The sequence below is a fragment of the Aptenodytes patagonicus genome, chromosome 2 (assembly GCF_965638725.1).
Source record: "Aptenodytes patagonicus chromosome 2, bAptPat1.pri.cur, whole genome shotgun sequence".
NCBI classification, from domain to species: domain Eukaryota; kingdom Metazoa; phylum Chordata; class Aves; order Sphenisciformes; family Spheniscidae; genus Aptenodytes; species Aptenodytes patagonicus.
In genome coordinates, this window is record NC_134950.1 from 40579017 (window position 1) to 40597237 (window position 18221).

Consider the following 18221-nt stretch of genomic DNA (forward strand, 5'->3'; position numbering starts at 1 on the left):
CCTCCTGCCCCCGCCCGGGCACCAGCGCCGCGGGGCCGAGCCGCGGGGTCTCCCTGCGGCGGGGCCGCACCTCTGCCTCCGGGGAGGAGCAGGCACAGCTCCTTTTCGGAGCTGCAAGCGAAAAACAAGAGATGGGCTTAAAGCGTAAAATTCTAAAAACTGGTGAAGTCCACAGAAGTGAAAAAACAACCCCGAAAGATTAACCGTCGCAGCGGGGCCGGCTGGGAACCCGGCACACCTGCCTCCGCCCCTTTCCCCCTCCGGCCCGGGAGGGTGCTCAGGGGTTAAGCTCCGCCGGGGGCGGAGGCAGCCCGGCAGGGCTCCCTGGCGGCTCGGTTTCCAATGGGACCAGCGAGGCGGCGGGGCTGAGCGCGGCCGTCGCCTCAGAGCCGGCCGGCGGCGGCGGGATGTTGCAGGGGCCGCCGGGCGCGGGGCGCCTCAACGACCTGCCCGACAACTCGCCGCGGGTGCGCAGCGCCGTCGCCGAGCTGCGGCGGCGGGCGGAGGCAGAGCCCGGCCGGCGCTGGCCGCAGCCCCTCACCGATTCCTTCCTGCTGAGGTTCCTGCGCGCCCGAGACTTCCACCTGGACCTGGCCTGGAGGGTAAGGAGGGCCGGGGGGAGCGGGCGCCGCCGGTGGCCCCCTGCGGGGCTGGGGTGCTCCCGCCATCGCTGAGAGCGAGGAGAGGGCGACAGCCTCTCCCTCTGCGTGGAGAGCCCCCGCGGCGGCTGTCAGCCAGCCGGGCCCGGCCCGGGGGCGTCCCAACCGCCCGCTGGCGGGGTCCCGCAGGCTCCCCGCGGGGCCCCGCACCCCGCGGCCCCGCCGCCTCAGGGGGACCTCGCCTCAGGCCCAGGGGATGCCGAGGCGCGAGGGTGGCGGGTAGGTTGGGGGATCGAGAAGCAGGCGGGGGGTTATTGCTGGGGGCGGACGGAGCTGGAGGGCGCGCATGTTGGGTGGGTGAGCTGCGCTGCTTCGGCCGGCCAAGGCCAAGCAGGGAGTTTCAGGGTGTAACTAATTGCTTGCCACGCGTGTCTTCAGCGTGGCGCCGCATATACGTGTGGTATCGTGGCTAGCTTTGTGCTGTCTCGATGAGGTAATGTAAGGTTATGGTAAGTGTGGTACGGTCACATAATGTAGAGGTTACGGTAAGTGTGTTAAGGTCACGACTCCGATCCTGAAACAGTATCCTTTAAAGGACATCCTTATCATGCTTATCAGGCTCAGATTACTAGTTACTAGTAATGTTACTAGTTTCACCACAGATTTATAATTGCTCTAACATAAAGCTATGGGTAAAAACTTCTTTTCTTTTGGAGTTTAGCAATTTACAACACTCCGTTCCAGCTTTGGTAAGTTTTGTTACTTTCCTGGCTGTATGGCTCTTTGCCATACAGACAGTGTGTGCATATTTTTAATATCCAAAGGTACAAACTGTTATTAATTCTTTCTTTTTTTGCAGAAAGATTGACAACCACTAACCCTTCTGAACAGAAAGTATTTCCAAATCTTCCCAGGGCAAAAGCATTTCTTCACTTGTGCCAACTGGAAACTGTGTTTTACTGGAATTTGATGTTAATGACACAGCATTGCCCAACAGACCTCACCTTGTAGTTTCTGACTTCTCTGCAGTGTAGATTTTCCAAGTTTAGTTACCATAACAGAAGATTGTTTGCATATGGAGATATTGCAGGATCAGGGTAGCTAAACAAGAGTGTGAGAAATTAAATTAAGCCCTTAATCACAAATAGCTTTAAAAATTATATTGTGCGTTCTTTTCATTTGGCTCATAAGACTTGTGTCACAGCTTTAAACATTTCCTCCTCAGCAGAAGAACTAGCAAGTCAAGTCAGATTCCTTTGGATATTTATGGATCTTACTTTTGCTTGAAGTTCATGAGATTGTTTGTATCACACATGTGCACTAACAATTGTAGGACTGTGCCTTCTTTTTTCTTTTACAACAAAAGACATTTTGTTTTCCTATATTCCTTGGCTCCAAAAAGTGGGGCTTAATGAAGATGATATGCGCTTCTAAATAAGCACTCCTAATTGCATTGCAATTGGTTGTTATTGATAACCCTGTAGGCAGAATAGTGGCATTTCAGAATTTGGTCCATACGTTTCTGCACTTTCTTGTGATTAATTGTGAGATGTCTTGTAGGTAGAACTAATCTCCAAGAGTGCGGAATCTAAGCTAGGTTTAGTGATGGAGTCTACAAAGTAGCAAATTTCCGATACTCTTCTTGAGAATCATCCCTCTAGGGCTGGGGACCTGTTTTGGAAAAAATAAGTCTTTTTAGAATCTTTTCAGAATTTCTGAGTCTCCACAGGCTGCTAAGTTTCTAAATTTCTTCTTTGGACCCTTCTTTGAACTAAGAGATTCTGATGTTCAAAAACCACCTGTGTTTAATCTTTCCATCTAGAATTTCAGGTCTCCAAATGCTGTAGCTACTTGTACTTAATCTTCCACATACCATCTGACACTGATTTCTAGGTTACTTCTCTGACAGCATGGGAAGAAGCAAAGCACTTTTTTTTTTTAAGGAATGTGTTTTTTCTGCAGTTGGTGTATTAAAGCCCAAGAGAAATATTGTGCAAAAATCTGTGGTCGTCATAAGATGTATATTCAATCTAACCCAAATCTGACTTCATGCAGAGGTTATGTTTGTACTTCATCCTAGACAGAGCCCTCCTGCCATCAGTCCAGACAGTGGCTGCTCCCTCCCGTCTGGTTTGATGTTGCCTCTCAGTTTGGAGTTCAGGCTGATACAGTCCCTTTTTGCCCACTGGGCTCCTGCGTACTACTGCATAGTACTTGTAGAGCAGCTAAGGGATAATCAAAGTTTGTGGCTCTGGCAATGCTTATAACCAAAGGTCTTCAAGCTCTCGTCAAGCATCTTTCTTAGTGTGGGCTCATACTTAGCCTTAAATATGAATCAAGAGTCTGGCAACTGACCAGACTGTTTATTGATGCATCCCTGGTTAATATTTGACACAGATTTATCTGATTTCAGTTTATCAACATTTGGAAATGCTTCAGAAAAGAATAATCAGGTAGATTGTGGCAAGACATTCCATTTCTGAATCTTTTATGATGACTCATTCCAACAGCAATCTTTTATGTTTTTCCACTGGCAATTCCAGACTTGCTTTCAAGTACTGATCTATTGATCTATGTCATGCTAGAAGAAAATCCACCACTGAAACAGGTAGCTGGAACTGAAGATCTCAAAGAAGAGCTAGAACTGTCTGTATTTTTTAAAGCCAATCATTATTCAATTAAGCTCAGTAACAGACTGTTCTCAAGTTAGAAGAGAATTCCTTTTCTGCATTTTGAATCACAGGAAGGATTAAACTTGGCCCAATGCCTTATCTTAGAAAGTGGCTGGAGATGTGTGCATGAACCCGAACCACTTAAGTACAGGCTCCAGAAGAAGAGGTGAAGTTAAGCAGATAGCTTCGACAAAAAGATTTCAAATGCATGAATGTTATTGGTAAGAAAGCATTAAGTCAGTCTACATGAAATACTGGCAGACATTTGTCTCTAGGAATGAAGAGAAAGTCCTTTGGCACAGGCTAACAATAACTGTCAAACAACACAACAAACCTTCAATAGGCAAATAAGAATTTTTCTTGTCTTGTGAGACTTCTAGGCAATGCTTACCTACCAAAAATTAACACTCAGAAAGAACAGTGTTCATTACAGCATATTCTGTGCCTTTGTAATCCCTGTGGGAGATACAGGTAGGGATGAGATGTTAATGCTGCAAAAGATTTTAGTCTGGATATAAATTCGTACCTGAGCTGAGCATGTTGTTTGCTCATTAATTTGTACAGCTACACCTACTTACTATATATGCTGTAAACTGAGAAGCAGGGCCACAGGCCTCCATTAATTGTGCTAAAGCAGTGGGTTTATATACCCCTTTTTAAAAATACCAGCTATGTGTGTATGTTTGACTTCATTGTTGTGATCAAAACCACCATCACTTGGATTCAGTGGTGACAGGTGAAATCTGGAGAACGAGCATCTCCTTTCCTCCCTAAATCTTTTTGCCCAGTACATTTTATTATGTCCTTGCATTACATCCCACAACTCTTGTATAAGGCTAATTCTCAGTGACTTGGGGATACTGTCTTTTTGTACTTGAAATAGATTATACTCCGGGGAAAAGAATGAAAATCTTTAAATTCAGTAAAAATGCAACATTGAAACCCTATGGCAAGAGATGTTTTCATAACATACCACTTAGACTTTTGTAAGCATCATTTTTATGGCACTCAAAACTTTTAGGAGTTCTGGTCGATATGAAGGTATATAGCCAGACTTTGTCTTTGCCCTGCATTTGACTTATGGAGGAATCAAGACTTCCTGGTGTGTTGTACTGCAAATAAGTTGCTTAGAATAACTATGATGTACAAGAAGGGTTGTTTTCCATAGTGTCAAACATACTGCTGAGTCTCAGGCGTTATCTCTGAAGATCTCCACATCATTCAAATATAAATACCAGGTTTAAATCAGTTACTTGGCTGCTTTTCTTCCGTCTATACAGCGGGATTCCTCAAAAAGGATGGAAGAGCCCCTGTTAGGCTCTCTGGCCTGACTGTTGAGGAAACACAAATCAGTCAGCCAGTCTTCCCTTTGTGCTAAGCCAAATCTCTCAACTTATGCATGTGCCAGTCTTCTCCCAACTGGCAGAGAGGTAATGCATGTGGAATTGGGAAAGTTCTATGTCTCTATAAAAATATTTTAAATTCTTTGTCTGTGTATACCATATTTTTAAATTCTGTGTGTAGCTATATACACATATATATAAAAAAATATCTAAAATATATATGGACAAAGATGTGTGTTTATGTGTGTGTATATATATGTGTTTATGTTCTAAAGTTTGAGCTGTTGGTTTCTCCTCCAAAGATTGCCAAAACTTTTTTTTCCTAAACATCGTGTATGTTGGTACAACTGCTGACACAGTAGAGGCCTAATTCTGTCTAGCATCCTTGTTAATATGAATAAATAGTTATTAATCAAGAAAAAAAAATAATTTACATATACAAATACATTGGTTTCTGTAACAAGCACATTGTTTTCTAGTTCTTTTAATTCTAAGTAAAGTAGTAAGTTCACTTTGTTTTGTAGCACATGAATCTTGGATTAATCAGTAACTTTATCATCTCTGATGTTCAGAAATCTGGAACTATCCCCAACAGACCTCAGGAAAAAAACTCTTAATTAATGCTTAACTCCAGACATTGGAGTTTTTCATCCAGCTTTCCCCATTTATCAAGTTATCTTGCATCTATTTTCAGATGCTGAGCGGATGCTAAGTAGGTTATTCAGTTTGTAAACACAGATAATTATACATTGAGATGTTTTCCTTGTGTTATAAGTACATGAGCCATTTTTTATACTAGGTAATGAATGCTCCTGTTTTTCCTGGTATTGGGTTGCTTCATCTTCTATATCCAGACTGATTGTTATATATAATATTTATGTTTTTCCTTGCTGTCTTTACAAAAAAAACCCCAACATTTTTTAAATACTTCACATGAATTTCTATGTTTAAACAATGTTAAACTAGAAAATTTCAAAATAAAGTAAAACTGTAAGTACCCACTGCTAGTTTTTTAATTCCGTTAAATGTTTAAGGATTACTCATGTAAGTAGCTGTGTGTGACTTGAGTATGTCCAGCTGCTAAGAAAGGGATTGTTTACATAAGTAAAAATTTACAGAATATGTCCCAAAACTAGCTGTAGACGCTGTGAAAGATTATCTAATGCTAAACTTTACTTCAGCTGTAAATCATTTCAGGTAATTAGATTAGGTTTTCAAAATCTGAGAACTCTTCAGCACTTCATGGCTTTCTGGCCAAGGGAAGTATGTTTGGATCTTAGCCATGTTATGTGTCTAAAAGATGTACCATTTGCCCATGTCATGGAAGGTGTCAGAAGTATTCCAACCATATATTTACTCCTTAATGGACTCGCCAGTAGGTAAATTATGTCTTCCGTGAGGATCTTGAGTGTGTCACAAGCTGCGAACATCATTCCCTTTCCCCCAGGGTCCGGAACTTAAATCCTTCTTGTTTCCAACTTGGAAAATGTAAATTTTCATGAAAACAAGAAACTGACTGTACTGACAAGATAGGATTATTTAGGGTATTGAATGAATGTATCATTTTTATTCTCGTCTTGGTTTTGGCAGGCAGCTCTTCAAAGAGATGTTTAAAATATTTATGTAATTGTTAATTACATTCATTAAGTTGTGGTACAACAGATTTTGGAAGAAAAGGGAGAAATGACAAAGCTACAGATGTTTGCATATTTGTTTTGAGGGTGTTCTTGTATTTTGCTGCTGTTTAAGTGTCTGTATTGGAAAGACCAAGGCAAAGAACATAATATGTTGACAGTGCTGTCTGGTTGGCACAAAGTGGTTGGGATTGCTCAAACAGTGCCCTTTGTAGAGAGTCAAGCAGTAACGGAGTGAGATAATCAGAGTACCTCTTCAGGCCTATCTTTGCAATCATAGCGAATTTCTATTACACAAATTAACTTACTTTCCCTACTCCCTCCCCCCAACCTTTTTTGTTTGTTTGTTTTTAAGTTAGCCTAGACTAGAACAGATTTAATGCAGTCAAAAGGCTTCTAGTAAAATTCTCCTAATGGCTAAATATTTCTTTCCTCGGTGTATAGTTTAGGATGAGGCTTTTATCAACTTTCTCATTGCCAAATCAAATGGGATTCTAGAGTGGCAGGTGAACTTTTTCATTTTTGTCCCTATAAATACATATTTATAGATGCTATTTCCGTAATGGATATAGATAATTTCTGATCAGTGTATCATCTATTTGCAAGTAAATTCTGCTGACAAACAGTAATGCATTATAAATAGTTTCCTCATGACAATTCGTTTGAGAGACCTTCAAAATAATTCAAGACCTGCATCTGAGCAGAAAAGTCTTAAGCTGAAGAAAAAATATCTGTTTTATGTAAAACAATACAAGAAACTGGAAAATAGAGGGAAGGGTAAGAAATAAGACTAATTATCTAACATAAGCATGCTAAGAGGTACAGGATGGTGAGTCTCAGGTCTCCCTCTAAGAGTCTGTAGGTAAGCATCAGCATAGCTGATGCTGTGATGTTCCGAGGGTTGACTTCAGTATCCACTGAGGTTCTTTCTGACCATTCTTTCTATGAAAATGGTGAAGAAAATGATACTTGCATAGATACAAGAAATTTGTAATTTATTTAAGGTTATGTTTTATTAGTTGGAGCTGACAGTTCTTTTAACTCTAATGTTTCTGTTGTGAAACATGGAGTAATGGAGAAATGAATAAAAATTAAATTCTGTTAATACAAATTAACAGAAATAAAAGACTTGGTTGATGCTTTCATTGTGGTGAACACATTTTATTTGTGAAACTGCTGAGGCTCAGATTGCGTTTTGCTGTTTGATGAAATATAGTAACAATTTGAAAGGCTAGTCTGTGCATGCTAACTTTAAGATTTAAACCTACATTTCAGTTTGTTGTGAAACGAGGTACTGAAAAATTCTGATTCTTTTAGCTCCTTTGAAGGTCTCAGGTTAGAAGTCTAAATTATAGCTATTTAGGATATTTTAATACAAAATCTAAATTACTTGCCATAGCTATCCCTCTGCCCTCCAAACTCAGTGCTAGAGAACTTAGCATGGGTGATACAGCAGAGGCAGAAGTTAGTTAATGAACTGAGAGGACGCTTTTTAGAAGATAGTCTTGCATAGCTTCCCCCTTACCTATGCAAAATGGCTTAAATAATTTTTAGTTGCAGGGCATAGAAGTTCATTTTCTCCGCCACCACTTAATCAATATTAAAGGAGAAACAGTAATTAGACTTGGAAATTAGAACTACTGCATCACGAACTTAATTTTTCATAATCCGTCTCTAAGATGACCTTTCACAGTATCACCTGTAATTCCTCTACATGGATGTTACCTCAGAAAGGAACGCCTTTAATTGACTCTTCCTTAGAGTTAGGCCATCGCCTTTCAACACACAGCCCTTCCTGTGCCTTAGACATACTAGTTTCATAGTAGACATACTTCCAGCCTTAGGAACCAGGGTGATCATGTGCCCGATGATGGACAGGATCTCTATTTTAGCAAAACAGGTTCTCATTATTTCCACTCTGGGGGAGGGAAATTGTCTAATGGGTAATGGACCCACTACATTGTTATATTCTGCCATTTCAGAGGGGTAGGAGGGACTTGGAAAATGTGCTTTAGATATGCTGATGATCAAACCTGTTTCAAGTAGTAAACATGTTATTAATCACTGCATGTACAAAATGGGCCCATACTTTGCAGGGGTGGGGTGTGGGATGGGATGGTGAAGGGGGAATGTTCCTTTAAGATTTTGCACATCTAAGTTCAACAAACCCTGAATGAATCTGATGCAGTATCAAACGGAATAATCCTAAATGTAACCTGAATAAGAAAACTGGTTTTTAGATGTATTTTACGTAGAAACTACCAGCTTTTTCTCCATATTCCAATTTTCTTTTCTGACACAAAATGACAGCTGCAGTCCATTAACAAGTTGACAGGATTCTAAATTCATCATAACTTACTCACTTATTTGATCCAGCGTAGCAACCTTCTACTACTAGGAGGGATTTGATTAAAATACACAATGAACTGATAGCTAGTTTAATGAATTAAACCTCTGACTATGACCACATGTTGAAAACACATTTTTAACTGTGCTCTTCATGTAATGCCTGATGGCTATCTGTCATCCACATTTACTTTTTCCAGTTATTGAAGAATTACCAGAAGTGGAGAATTGAATGCCCAGAAATAAGTGCAGATTTACAACCATCTTCTGTTCTTGGTCTTTTGCATGCTGGCTATCATGGAGTCCTGAGATCAAGGGACCCACAGGGAAGCAGAGTTCTAATATACAGAATTGGTGAGTGACAAAATTGTGTGGACCTGTTTCACACCTGACTCTGGCACTGACATTTTTGTTTTGTTTTGTGGGGTTTTTTGTTTTGATTTCTTGTGGTTTTGGGGCTGGGGTTTTTTTTTAATTATCACAATTTGAGCAGCAAAATAAAAGAATTTTGTAGGTACAATACCAGGGGTTGATAAAATTAGATAATATCAGAATGTCTTAACTAGAAAGGTAACATATTTATGTTCCCTGTTAGAAATACCTTTACATTACTATAAAGGTGAGTTTATTGAGCTGTAACGGTTATATCATTTGACTTACATACTGGTATGGCTAAAGCTGTACAATCCTTTATGAAGAACTTATTTTCTTTTTAGCGGAATTCTTATCTGCATCAAAAAAGTCTTCAGGTTAAAACCCTAAAACTTGCAAGAATATGTGGTTATTTGGGTCTGAGTGTCCAAACAATTGTTTCCATGCAAATTTTCAAAGCCATGTGCTAAGACTGTGGTACTGGTGCATATGCAGCACAGAGGGGAGAGAGAGAACAGAAAAAAAGGTGTACACCTAGTCATGTACCAACATTCAGTTTAGACGCAGATGAGAAGATCACTGGGTTTTCACTGTTTAGATGTAGCCAAAGAGCCCTATCTAACAACACTCTAAAGATCCTTGGTTTGTTTCATACACTCCCAAAAGTCTTTTAAAAAAAGATGTAGTTAAATGATCATGTGTTACCATTTTTCTTTGTGCTTGTTTTGGACAGAGAAATTATTTTTGCCAACTTTTAAAGAATCGTTTTAATATCAGCTAGTCTAGTAGAAAATGTGTCTCTCTGCAAAGTTGTGTTCTGTGAAGCTTTCATCTAGGGTTAAGGCTCATCCCATGTAATTCTTTGCTCAGGCCTCAGAAAAACAAGTGGGATTCACTGAATCTTGACATAATTACTGCACTGAAGAAAAATTACATGAATTGATTGGATTGATGATCTGTAGTTTCTGCTAACACGACTGTTACTGAATTAAGCTGTTCCTGTCAAAACCTTGTACTGGAGGCTACGGCCATAGGTGGAACATACTACAGTAGGTGGCGTGTACAACTATCTACCATTAGGTGGTACCATCTGCAAAAAGAGTTCAAAAGATGAGTGACAGAGGAGGCACACAAAATAACTTCTGTAAAGGCAAATCTGTTTATTTCAGGACCTTTGATATTGCTGGTTACTTCTTGTTCCTTAGAAGCACATTAGAAGCAGTAACAAGCAAAAGTACAGGTGTATGTGGTATCCTCATGGTAATGCAGTACAATCTATTTACTCTTCAGGACAATGGGATCCCAAGTTATTTACGGCATACGATGTGTTTCGTGTAAGTCTTATCACATCTGAACTCATTGTAAAGGAGATTGAGACTCAGCGGAATGGAGTAAAGGCTATCTTTGATCTTCAAGGGTGGCGATTTGCTCATGCATTTCAAATCAGTCCAGCAGTGGCCAAGAAAATTGCTGCTGTGCTTACAGTAAGTATGCTTCTTCATTGCTATAACTCCCAATTTTTCATCTGTTTTAAGCTATAGTAAATTTTCATTCCTTAGACCTTCTTAGAGTCTATGCAGCTTGAAAGAACAAAATCTTAAATCCATTAAAAGTCAGATAGCTCAGGCATAGGTTGTGCTTGATTTGACTTAACGTATGTTCTTGTAAAGCAGTAAATGTCCTTTAACCTCTGATGTTTTATAAGAACTCCACCGACCTGTTACAACACAAGAATTTCATGAGTATAAGAGCAGATGAAGCCTAGTTTTGTAAGGATCTGTGTTCGTTACCCCATTTCATCTCCTCTCTTCCATTCTTTTGTGCATTAACTAACATTCAAAGCTTTTTTTCCCGGAGACTCAGAGAGGACAAGAAGTAGCATGTGCTAAGAGTAGTTAAAAGCAAGACAGTACTAACTTGTTACCAGTATGGATGATGCTGCATAACTATCCAGCTGTTACCAACAGAATGTACAATGTTTATGTTCTGCTTGATTTTTGCCCCCCAACATGAGCATTATTTTGTGCAACTCACTGCTACAGCACCTCCTATTTTTCACAAAACTTCTAGGGACTTTACTGTCTTTAAGATTTGTTCCTTTCTGTCAAATTCAGTTGAAATTTGCCAATGGATTTAAGAGGAAAAAAAGGGAACAAAAGAAAAAAAGAAGGGGACAGAGAATTGACAGGCAAACTACAGGGTAGTCCTATAATCCCATTTTCCTTCAGTAGTTAGGTTGAAAATCAGTAATAATAAAACTGTTAGCCTGTGATGTGGAAATGAGCCAGGGAGATAATCTCTTGCTCTGATTTGGTAAGGGTCATATCTGATGTTCAGTCAAAGCTTAATCATCAGAACTTCAGCTTTTCTTCTTTTTTGGTATCTACTGTAAAACTTCAGTGAAACCATCAGGTATTCCCAACCTTTCACATCTAGAATAAGAACTCTCGATTTTCCTATGATCCTGGGCCAGATCTCATGAGAACAGGACATGTGAGAGTGTTTCAGTTGATTTCTGAGGTAGTAAACAAGTTGCTAGTAATTTTTTAACCTTGAAATGGAGCAGAAAGGAGGTAGAACAGGATTTTCAATTACATCTAAAGGTTTCAATCCATTACCTCGAACCAGGAAATTCTTTGAATGTGATGTTTCCATCTTGACCTATTTCAGATTTGTTGCATGTTTTTCAAGCTTCTAAATGTTTGTTATAGCTATTGAAAAAAGGTAGAAAAAATTTGTGTTTCCAGTGTTCTTTTCTAAGAAGAGAAATAAGTTTAACTCCTTTTTTTTCAGCTTCCTTTCATCACTTTAACTGAGTTCATTTATTTCACCCAGAGATTGTCTTAGTGTTGTTCAATATGCTTATAAGTAAAAATTAAGGAACCTTAGTTTCAACCCTGTATTTTTCTTAAGAAATGTGTCTTGCAAATTACTATCCTGTATGAAGAAACAGAAGTTAATAGAAAGGAAATATGTACTAAGAAATGGAAAGTATAGTAACATTAGTAAGTGACATCATCTTGAAAAATCTGTTACCCCAGGCAAAACCAAATTGTTTTGTGAAAAACATGATAGTAGACTTTAAGTGTATGATAACAGATAATAACATGCAGTAAACCTATAATCTGATGGTTTTAAGGTCTTTATCATACATTAAAATCTAAAAGGAGTTGAACTTACGAAATGTGTGGGGTTTCGGGTTTTTTTATCCATAGAAGAGTGCATGAAATAATGTGAGAAGAGCTACTGTACTAGCGGGGAGAACTGATTGTGAGAAATACCATTTTTATAAGCAGAAAAGCTCTGGTTGAAGAGGTAGTATCAGCTGGGATATGAATGGAAGCTATACTTTCCCCATTGCATAATGCTGTCTTTAAGCACTGCCATATTTTCTTTTAACTTGCAAAGGTCTGGGACTTCTAAATGAATCTTGAATGCAAGTAGAAGTATTTCATATTATAAAGGCTGTATAGCACATATAATTTTTATTTTCATTATGACAGTAGTCTTGTTGTAAAGCTGAACTTCTGGCTTGGGCAAATTCCCAATAATTTCAAGGCTCTAAATTATATTTATAAGGTCTCTTAATTATATTTATAATTTATTTAACTTAAAGTTAGTACCCGCAATGGTTTATATTTATATACATTTACATATTATCCTTCAGGTTGTGAATTGCCAATGAAAGCACACGGCTAGATAGCTTTCTGGTAAGTTAGCAGCAGATTCTCTGCTGTGAAGAATTGTACCTCTGAGGAAAGGCTGAGCACAAGCTTTGTGTACATTACTTATGTGTCATTTGGTGAGGGTTTTCTTGTTTGTTTGTTGTTTGGTTTGGGTTTTTTTAATAGCCTCTCCTCATACTGGTGTTTTTTGTTTTTCTGTTTTTTTTCCTAATGGGAGATGATGTGATTTTCTAAGCATTGTTGGGGCAGTGTAAACTAAGAACACTCCAAAGTGCAGGTATTAGCAAGGTCAGGAGGAATACTCTAACCTATGGACTAGATAGTTTTCACAGATTTGTCCTTAACAATAGAATCTTTTCAATAATATTTTCTTTTTTCTTATGTTGTTTTTCATATATGTTGACAGGATTCCTTTCCACTAAAAGTTCGAGGTATCCACTTGATTAATGAGCCTTTATTCTTCCACCCAGTCTTCACTCTAATTAACCCTTTTCTCACTGAAAAAATAAAAGAACGGGTGAGTGCACACAAATATTTCTTTCTGTCACAAAACCCCTATATGACGATCTGTAGCACTTCCCTTAGGGTCTGGTACTCCTGAGCACTGAAGAGCATAAATCATTTTTGTGTGTTAGTGCCATACAGGCCTCCGGAATCTAATTGTAAAGCATTTGCAGTTATCAATAATGTGAGAGTTGCAAGTAGTTGCTGTTATCACCACTCAAAGATAAAAACCACCGTGACACAGAGAGGTTAAATGATTTGCTTGAGGTCACACAGCAATTCTTCTGCAGGACTAGGAAGAAATAGGTCCTGGATCTCCCAACACTCTGCCTATAAAAGACAGTGAGAAGTTGTCACTGAACGGTGATGTTATGCTCCAAGTTGTGCAGAATTAGTAGAAGACAACTTTTTATTTCTGAAAGACCTGCAGAGGCATTTATGCATCAAAACTAGGTCAGGCTTAAGTTCAGAATTTCTTTCCAAATAGCTTCTTAGTTGTTTTAAATTGTTTTGCAGTTTTAAATCTGAAAACGCTGTTTGTGTTTGGATGCAAAAGCATGCCAAGAATTCTCGAAGAATTCTGGTTTTTGTAGCATAGGAAGAATATTGGAGGTTTCAGCTGGCAGAAAAGGAGATACTGTGAAGTGTTAACAGCAGGACTAAGGTACAAAATAAGCAGCACTGACCATTGTTATTCCCCCTCTGAAGCGTCCTTGTCTCAGCACATGGATCTTGGGCATTTGCAGTAGCCACTGCACTCCAGGACAGTAGATCCAGATTTTTCTGGTCACTGTTAGCTGTTATATGCCAGTCCGCCTTTCCTAGCATGTGTGTTCTGTTATGGGAGAGAGGTAGGATTGTTTCTGCCAGCCTTGTGCAGTCAGTCCCTCACTCTGAAAAGATGATTAAAAAAGTGAGTATGTTCCAGCAGCCTGATGCCGTGGCCCTTCTTCTCTTACATTAATACCTGTGAAACAAGCCCCCGTCACCTGATCCAGCTCAGAATATCTCAGGCTAGAACTCAAAAAGCAGAAGAGAGAGCAGATGGACAGTAAAGGCCTAAAAGAAAATAAACCAGATATCCCAGTTCATGGAATGGAACAGAAGCAGATTGGCTTGTCTCCTGGCTTAGAGTTTCAGGTATGATCTGAAAAAAACCCTCTAAGGGCCGGTTCCCCATACCTTCATAAGAATCATTACTATTCACTCATTGTCTTACTTCCTGATGAGGAAGTGTTAGATAAAAGGCAGGCAACTACCTTTTGAGTGCGTATCTTGTAGTCTTTGTGTAATAATAGTTGCAGAAAATTCTTGTCAAGTGTTAGTAAGAGGCCTATAAAAGTTTCTGACTGGAAGTAATGAACAAGGCTTCAAAATAGCTACAATAAAGCAAGAGAAGAAGAACTCGAACTACAGTATTACAAGGGTTAAAGTGGAGGAGTAGTCCAGGATCTAATTTCAGTTGGAACTGAAACGTAAGGACTGAGATACAGATTCTTCTGAATATCCTTCTTGGCACCTGCCTGAACCTACATACATACTACATAATGTTGTTTTTAAATACATATGGCAGCACCAGCTAGTAATGGCCAGGAACCAACCACTGTTCTTTCATTGGAAATGACTGAAAAGCAAGTACATGATATCTATCGTGACAAGACCAAACCCCAGTCTTCCCATGGTTTAGCTCACTTTAGCTGTACGGATGTAGTGTGTGCTCTCATCAGTGTCGCTAAACCAGTCTGGAACAAGTGTGTAGTTAGTTTCGGCTCTTGTGCTTGCAGCTGCATAAAATGCAGTTCTCTGGTTGTAGTCCATGCTTCATCAAGCGGCAGATACTGAGCAGGACAGAGTTTGAGCACCCATGGGAAACTCACTTACATGGTAGTACTTTCTTCTTCATTTAAGGAGCTCATTATGAACGAGTACACTTGTTTAGTTGAACCAAGCTGGTGGTTTCAGCTCTTGCACTGAGTTTCTTTGCTGCCTGTTTTCCCTCTGTAGTCTAGCATTCATATGCAAGTAAATGCTTTTCATATTTTGTTTTAGGTGCATATGCATGGAAATAACTACATGCGGAGTCTGACCGAACACTTCCCGATCAGCATTCTCCCACAGGAATATGGGGGGGAGGAAGTCTCCATTGAAGAGCTGGCCAAGGAATGGACTGACTTTATAATGGCATCTGCAGATTATCTTCAGAGCATTTCTGTGGTTGCCCAGGAATAACCTTACTACAGTATAATATCAATTGTTGAACACTGGAAGTGGAAATAAGTTTAATATGAAATCTTCCATGTAAACTTGAAATTACTGTAAATGAAACCAGTATGTCTTCGCAGGGCACTGAGTAGTATATTGACTGCACTTTTATACTGACTGGAGTCTATCAGTATGTACGTCTGAAGAGATTAATCAATTCTACATGTTTGCAATACTGTTTGTAACTGATTAACTTCTATGCCAAAAAGCTGAATAGTGCACTGGATATCAGAGATCAATACTGTTCCTGTTAAGTCTTTGGAGACAGCTCATCCGTAATAATGCAGTCCAGAACCTTACGCTTAGCTCTTGTATCTTGGCTTGTCAAGATGATAGGATCCAAAAAAGAACAGAACGTGAATGGGGTAGACTAGTTTGTTGCGGAAGTATGACTACAGGGCTAATTTACAAGGAGTGAAAAGAGGCTGCTTTTTGGGTTGATTCTCAGGGAAAATGGCTGTTTTGTTAGTTTGTGTCAAATTGAAAATTAGTCAGCAATAGTAAGGCATTTGTGTTAATCTTTGTGCTGCTTGTGCAGCTTCCCTTTTTGTGCTAATTAACACAGTAATCGTCCAATTTTATAGAGGAAGATAGGGAAAACACTATGTACCTATTCTTCAAAGGACAGTATGAATGAGGAGGAGGAACTGGTAAGAGAGTCAAAACAACCTTGAAAATTCTGATTTTCTTTCTTCAAAGAAAGAAGCTATAAGTCACTCAGATTATGATCACCTTTAATTCCTACTGTAGAGCACTACAGAGGTCAACGGCTCAGCTGTTTGCAGTATCTATTTGGTTTGGAGGGTGAAGTAGGTTATCCTTTGTGGATCTGAACTTTAGAAGTATTTGTTGTGTGGTTTAAGGGTGCTTGTAGGTCACTTTGGACCTCAGCGTAGGAGATGCTGGGTATCTTCATTTTACTGTCAGAAAAGTAATCGGCAGCTCGCCAGTCTATATCTTTTGTTGGGCACTGGAAGAAATGATTTTCAATTTCCGTTGAGGCCTCTTCTTTATTTCTGTAGGGGTAATGAAAAAAAAATCTGTCTATACTTACTGAAAACAGATTTTTTTTTTTTAAGGGACATGATTCAGTTATGAACACTGCATGTGTAAAAGCTATCACTCACATTATGTAGCAGTATCATCCTGCAATTCCCCGTATTTAATAATCTAAACCATTATTTTACTTTTCACTCAGCTTTTTGTTAAAAGCTCTGTTAGTACACCAAATGCTAAAGTTCATTTATCCCATTTTTAACTCTGTTTTGTGATAAGCCACGGGGTCTTTGCGTAAGCATTGTACATTTAAGCATTCCCTATGAATCTTCGTATAAATTAATCCGTAACAAATACTTCGTTTCTCAGGTAGCTAGAAATGCTAAATTCAGTTACTTTGGAATCATTAGGACCTTGGGATGTTATATTAGTGTATGCTTAGGGGAGAGAAATGAGACTATGCTATTAAATCAGAAATGTCTTATTTTAGATTATCATTAATGCTGAGTTATTGCAAAAGCCATTGGAAGCTATTCTTTTATTAGCAGGAGGAACATCTATGAAAGGCCCATAGAGTACTTGTTGGTTGTGGTTTCTTCTGCTGTGGTAAGGTCAATGCCAGATTCAAAATTCTTTCAAAACTGACAAGGACTTTTTAATTTTTTTTTCTTCCAGTTCCCTCATTTTCTCAAGTGCATTTTTCATTCTCCTCTTTCAGGGTATCTTTGATATGGAGCCTAAATTTAAAGAAACATTTTTCAGATACATTTTCATCTATTCATATATTTCATATATCTTTCTTTTTCTCAGATTCAACTATTTTGTGATATAAAAGCTCCTTAAATAGAGGAGTTCAGTGAAGTGCTAATTCTTCTTTATAAGAAAATAAACTAAGTAGTCAGGCATCTGGCAATTCTTCAAGTGTGTAACTCAAGTTGCAAATCATTTACGAGCTGGAGAACGGAAGCTATTGTCTTAATTTGACGCTCCTTCAATTTTAATCCTTGAATGTAAACCGCATAAAGGAATGAACGGTGTTTCAGTGAACAGGAAAATTCAAACTTTTCCTATGAAACCACTCTCTAATCATTGCTGGTTTATGTAGCAGAGACTTCATTTGATTGCATATTTATATGCACATGGACAGAATTTAGCTGGTTTTTTGATCTTCGTTTGGACTACACCAGCTCTATGAATATAAAGTCCTAAATGTCTTCAAAAACATCCTGAATCTATTATTAAATGGTAACGTGTTTGCATAACACAACAGTTAGAACACCGAGTGCAGTTATTTTTTCATGAACTGTTAATTATTTTTCAATGTTTACATGTCGTATAGAAGGTAGGAACTCTATGTAAGGGACAATTGCAGTTGCTGCTAATAATGACAGAAGATAATTAGGACGTTTGCATAATGAATGGAAGAGGTGGTGGTACGATGGGTGGGGGTATGGCAGCCTTGAGCTGCAGAGTCAACAAAACAAAAAAGTAAAAATCGCTAAGTGCGTTATTCTTTAAGAATATCAGGAGTGCCTCTAAAAAAAGTCAGTTGCTGTTAAATGATGCAAATATAATTTACTACTGACTATAAGTACAATGTAATGCACAACGTTTTTTAATTTTTTACCTATTAACATCATTATATTAATAAAGCTTTTCTCGTTGAACCAGCCTCGCCTGTCACTTTTGGTGATACAAGCCTTACTTTTCCTGAGGATTGAGAAGGGGCCTCCGCAGGACCGAGGCCGCCTCCTCCCTCCGGGCACAGGCGGCAGGCGGCGGGCCCCCAGCGCGGCGGCCCCCAGCG

The 18221-nt window shown here is 39.2% G+C and overlaps 1 protein-coding gene across 2 annotated transcripts; it reads left to right on the forward strand.

Annotated features, from left to right (window-relative positions):
• Positions 1-312: 312 nt before the first annotated feature.
• Positions 313-18081, forward strand: TTPA (alpha tocopherol transfer protein). Of its 2 annotated transcripts, none has more exons than XM_076329643.1 (5): positions 313-602; positions 8795-8948; positions 10257-10450; positions 13059-13169; positions 15206-18081. In XM_076329643.1, exons 1-5 carry the CDS (start codon positions 408-410, stop codon positions 15383-15385), a joined length of 834 nt encoding a protein of 277 aa, XP_076185758.1. In that variant the 5' UTR covers positions 313-407; the 3' UTR covers positions 15386-18081. The 2 variants fall into 2 exon arrangements, with proteins under 2 accessions (XP_076185758.1, XP_076185759.1); XM_076329644.1 differs by lacking the exon at positions 15206-18081 and adding an exon at positions 14136-14233.
• The last annotated feature ends 140 nt before the right edge of the window (positions 18082-18221 follow it).

What these genes read in the sequence shown, in the direction of transcription:
- TTPA (XM_076329643.1), top strand. Translation starts at nt 408, where the DNA reads ATGTTGCAGGGGCCGCCGGGCGCGGGGCGCCTCAACGACCTGCCCGAC. An exon ending in ACCTGGACCTGGCCTGGAGG is followed by an intron (nt 603 to 8,794) that starts GTAAGGAGGGCC and finishes TACTTTTTCCAG; the next exon opens with TTATTGAAGAATTACCAGAA. An exon ending in AGTTCTAATATACAGAATTG is followed by an intron (nt 8,949 to 10,256) that starts GTGAGTGACAAA and finishes TTTACTCTTCAG; the next exon opens with GACAATGGGATCCCAAGTTA.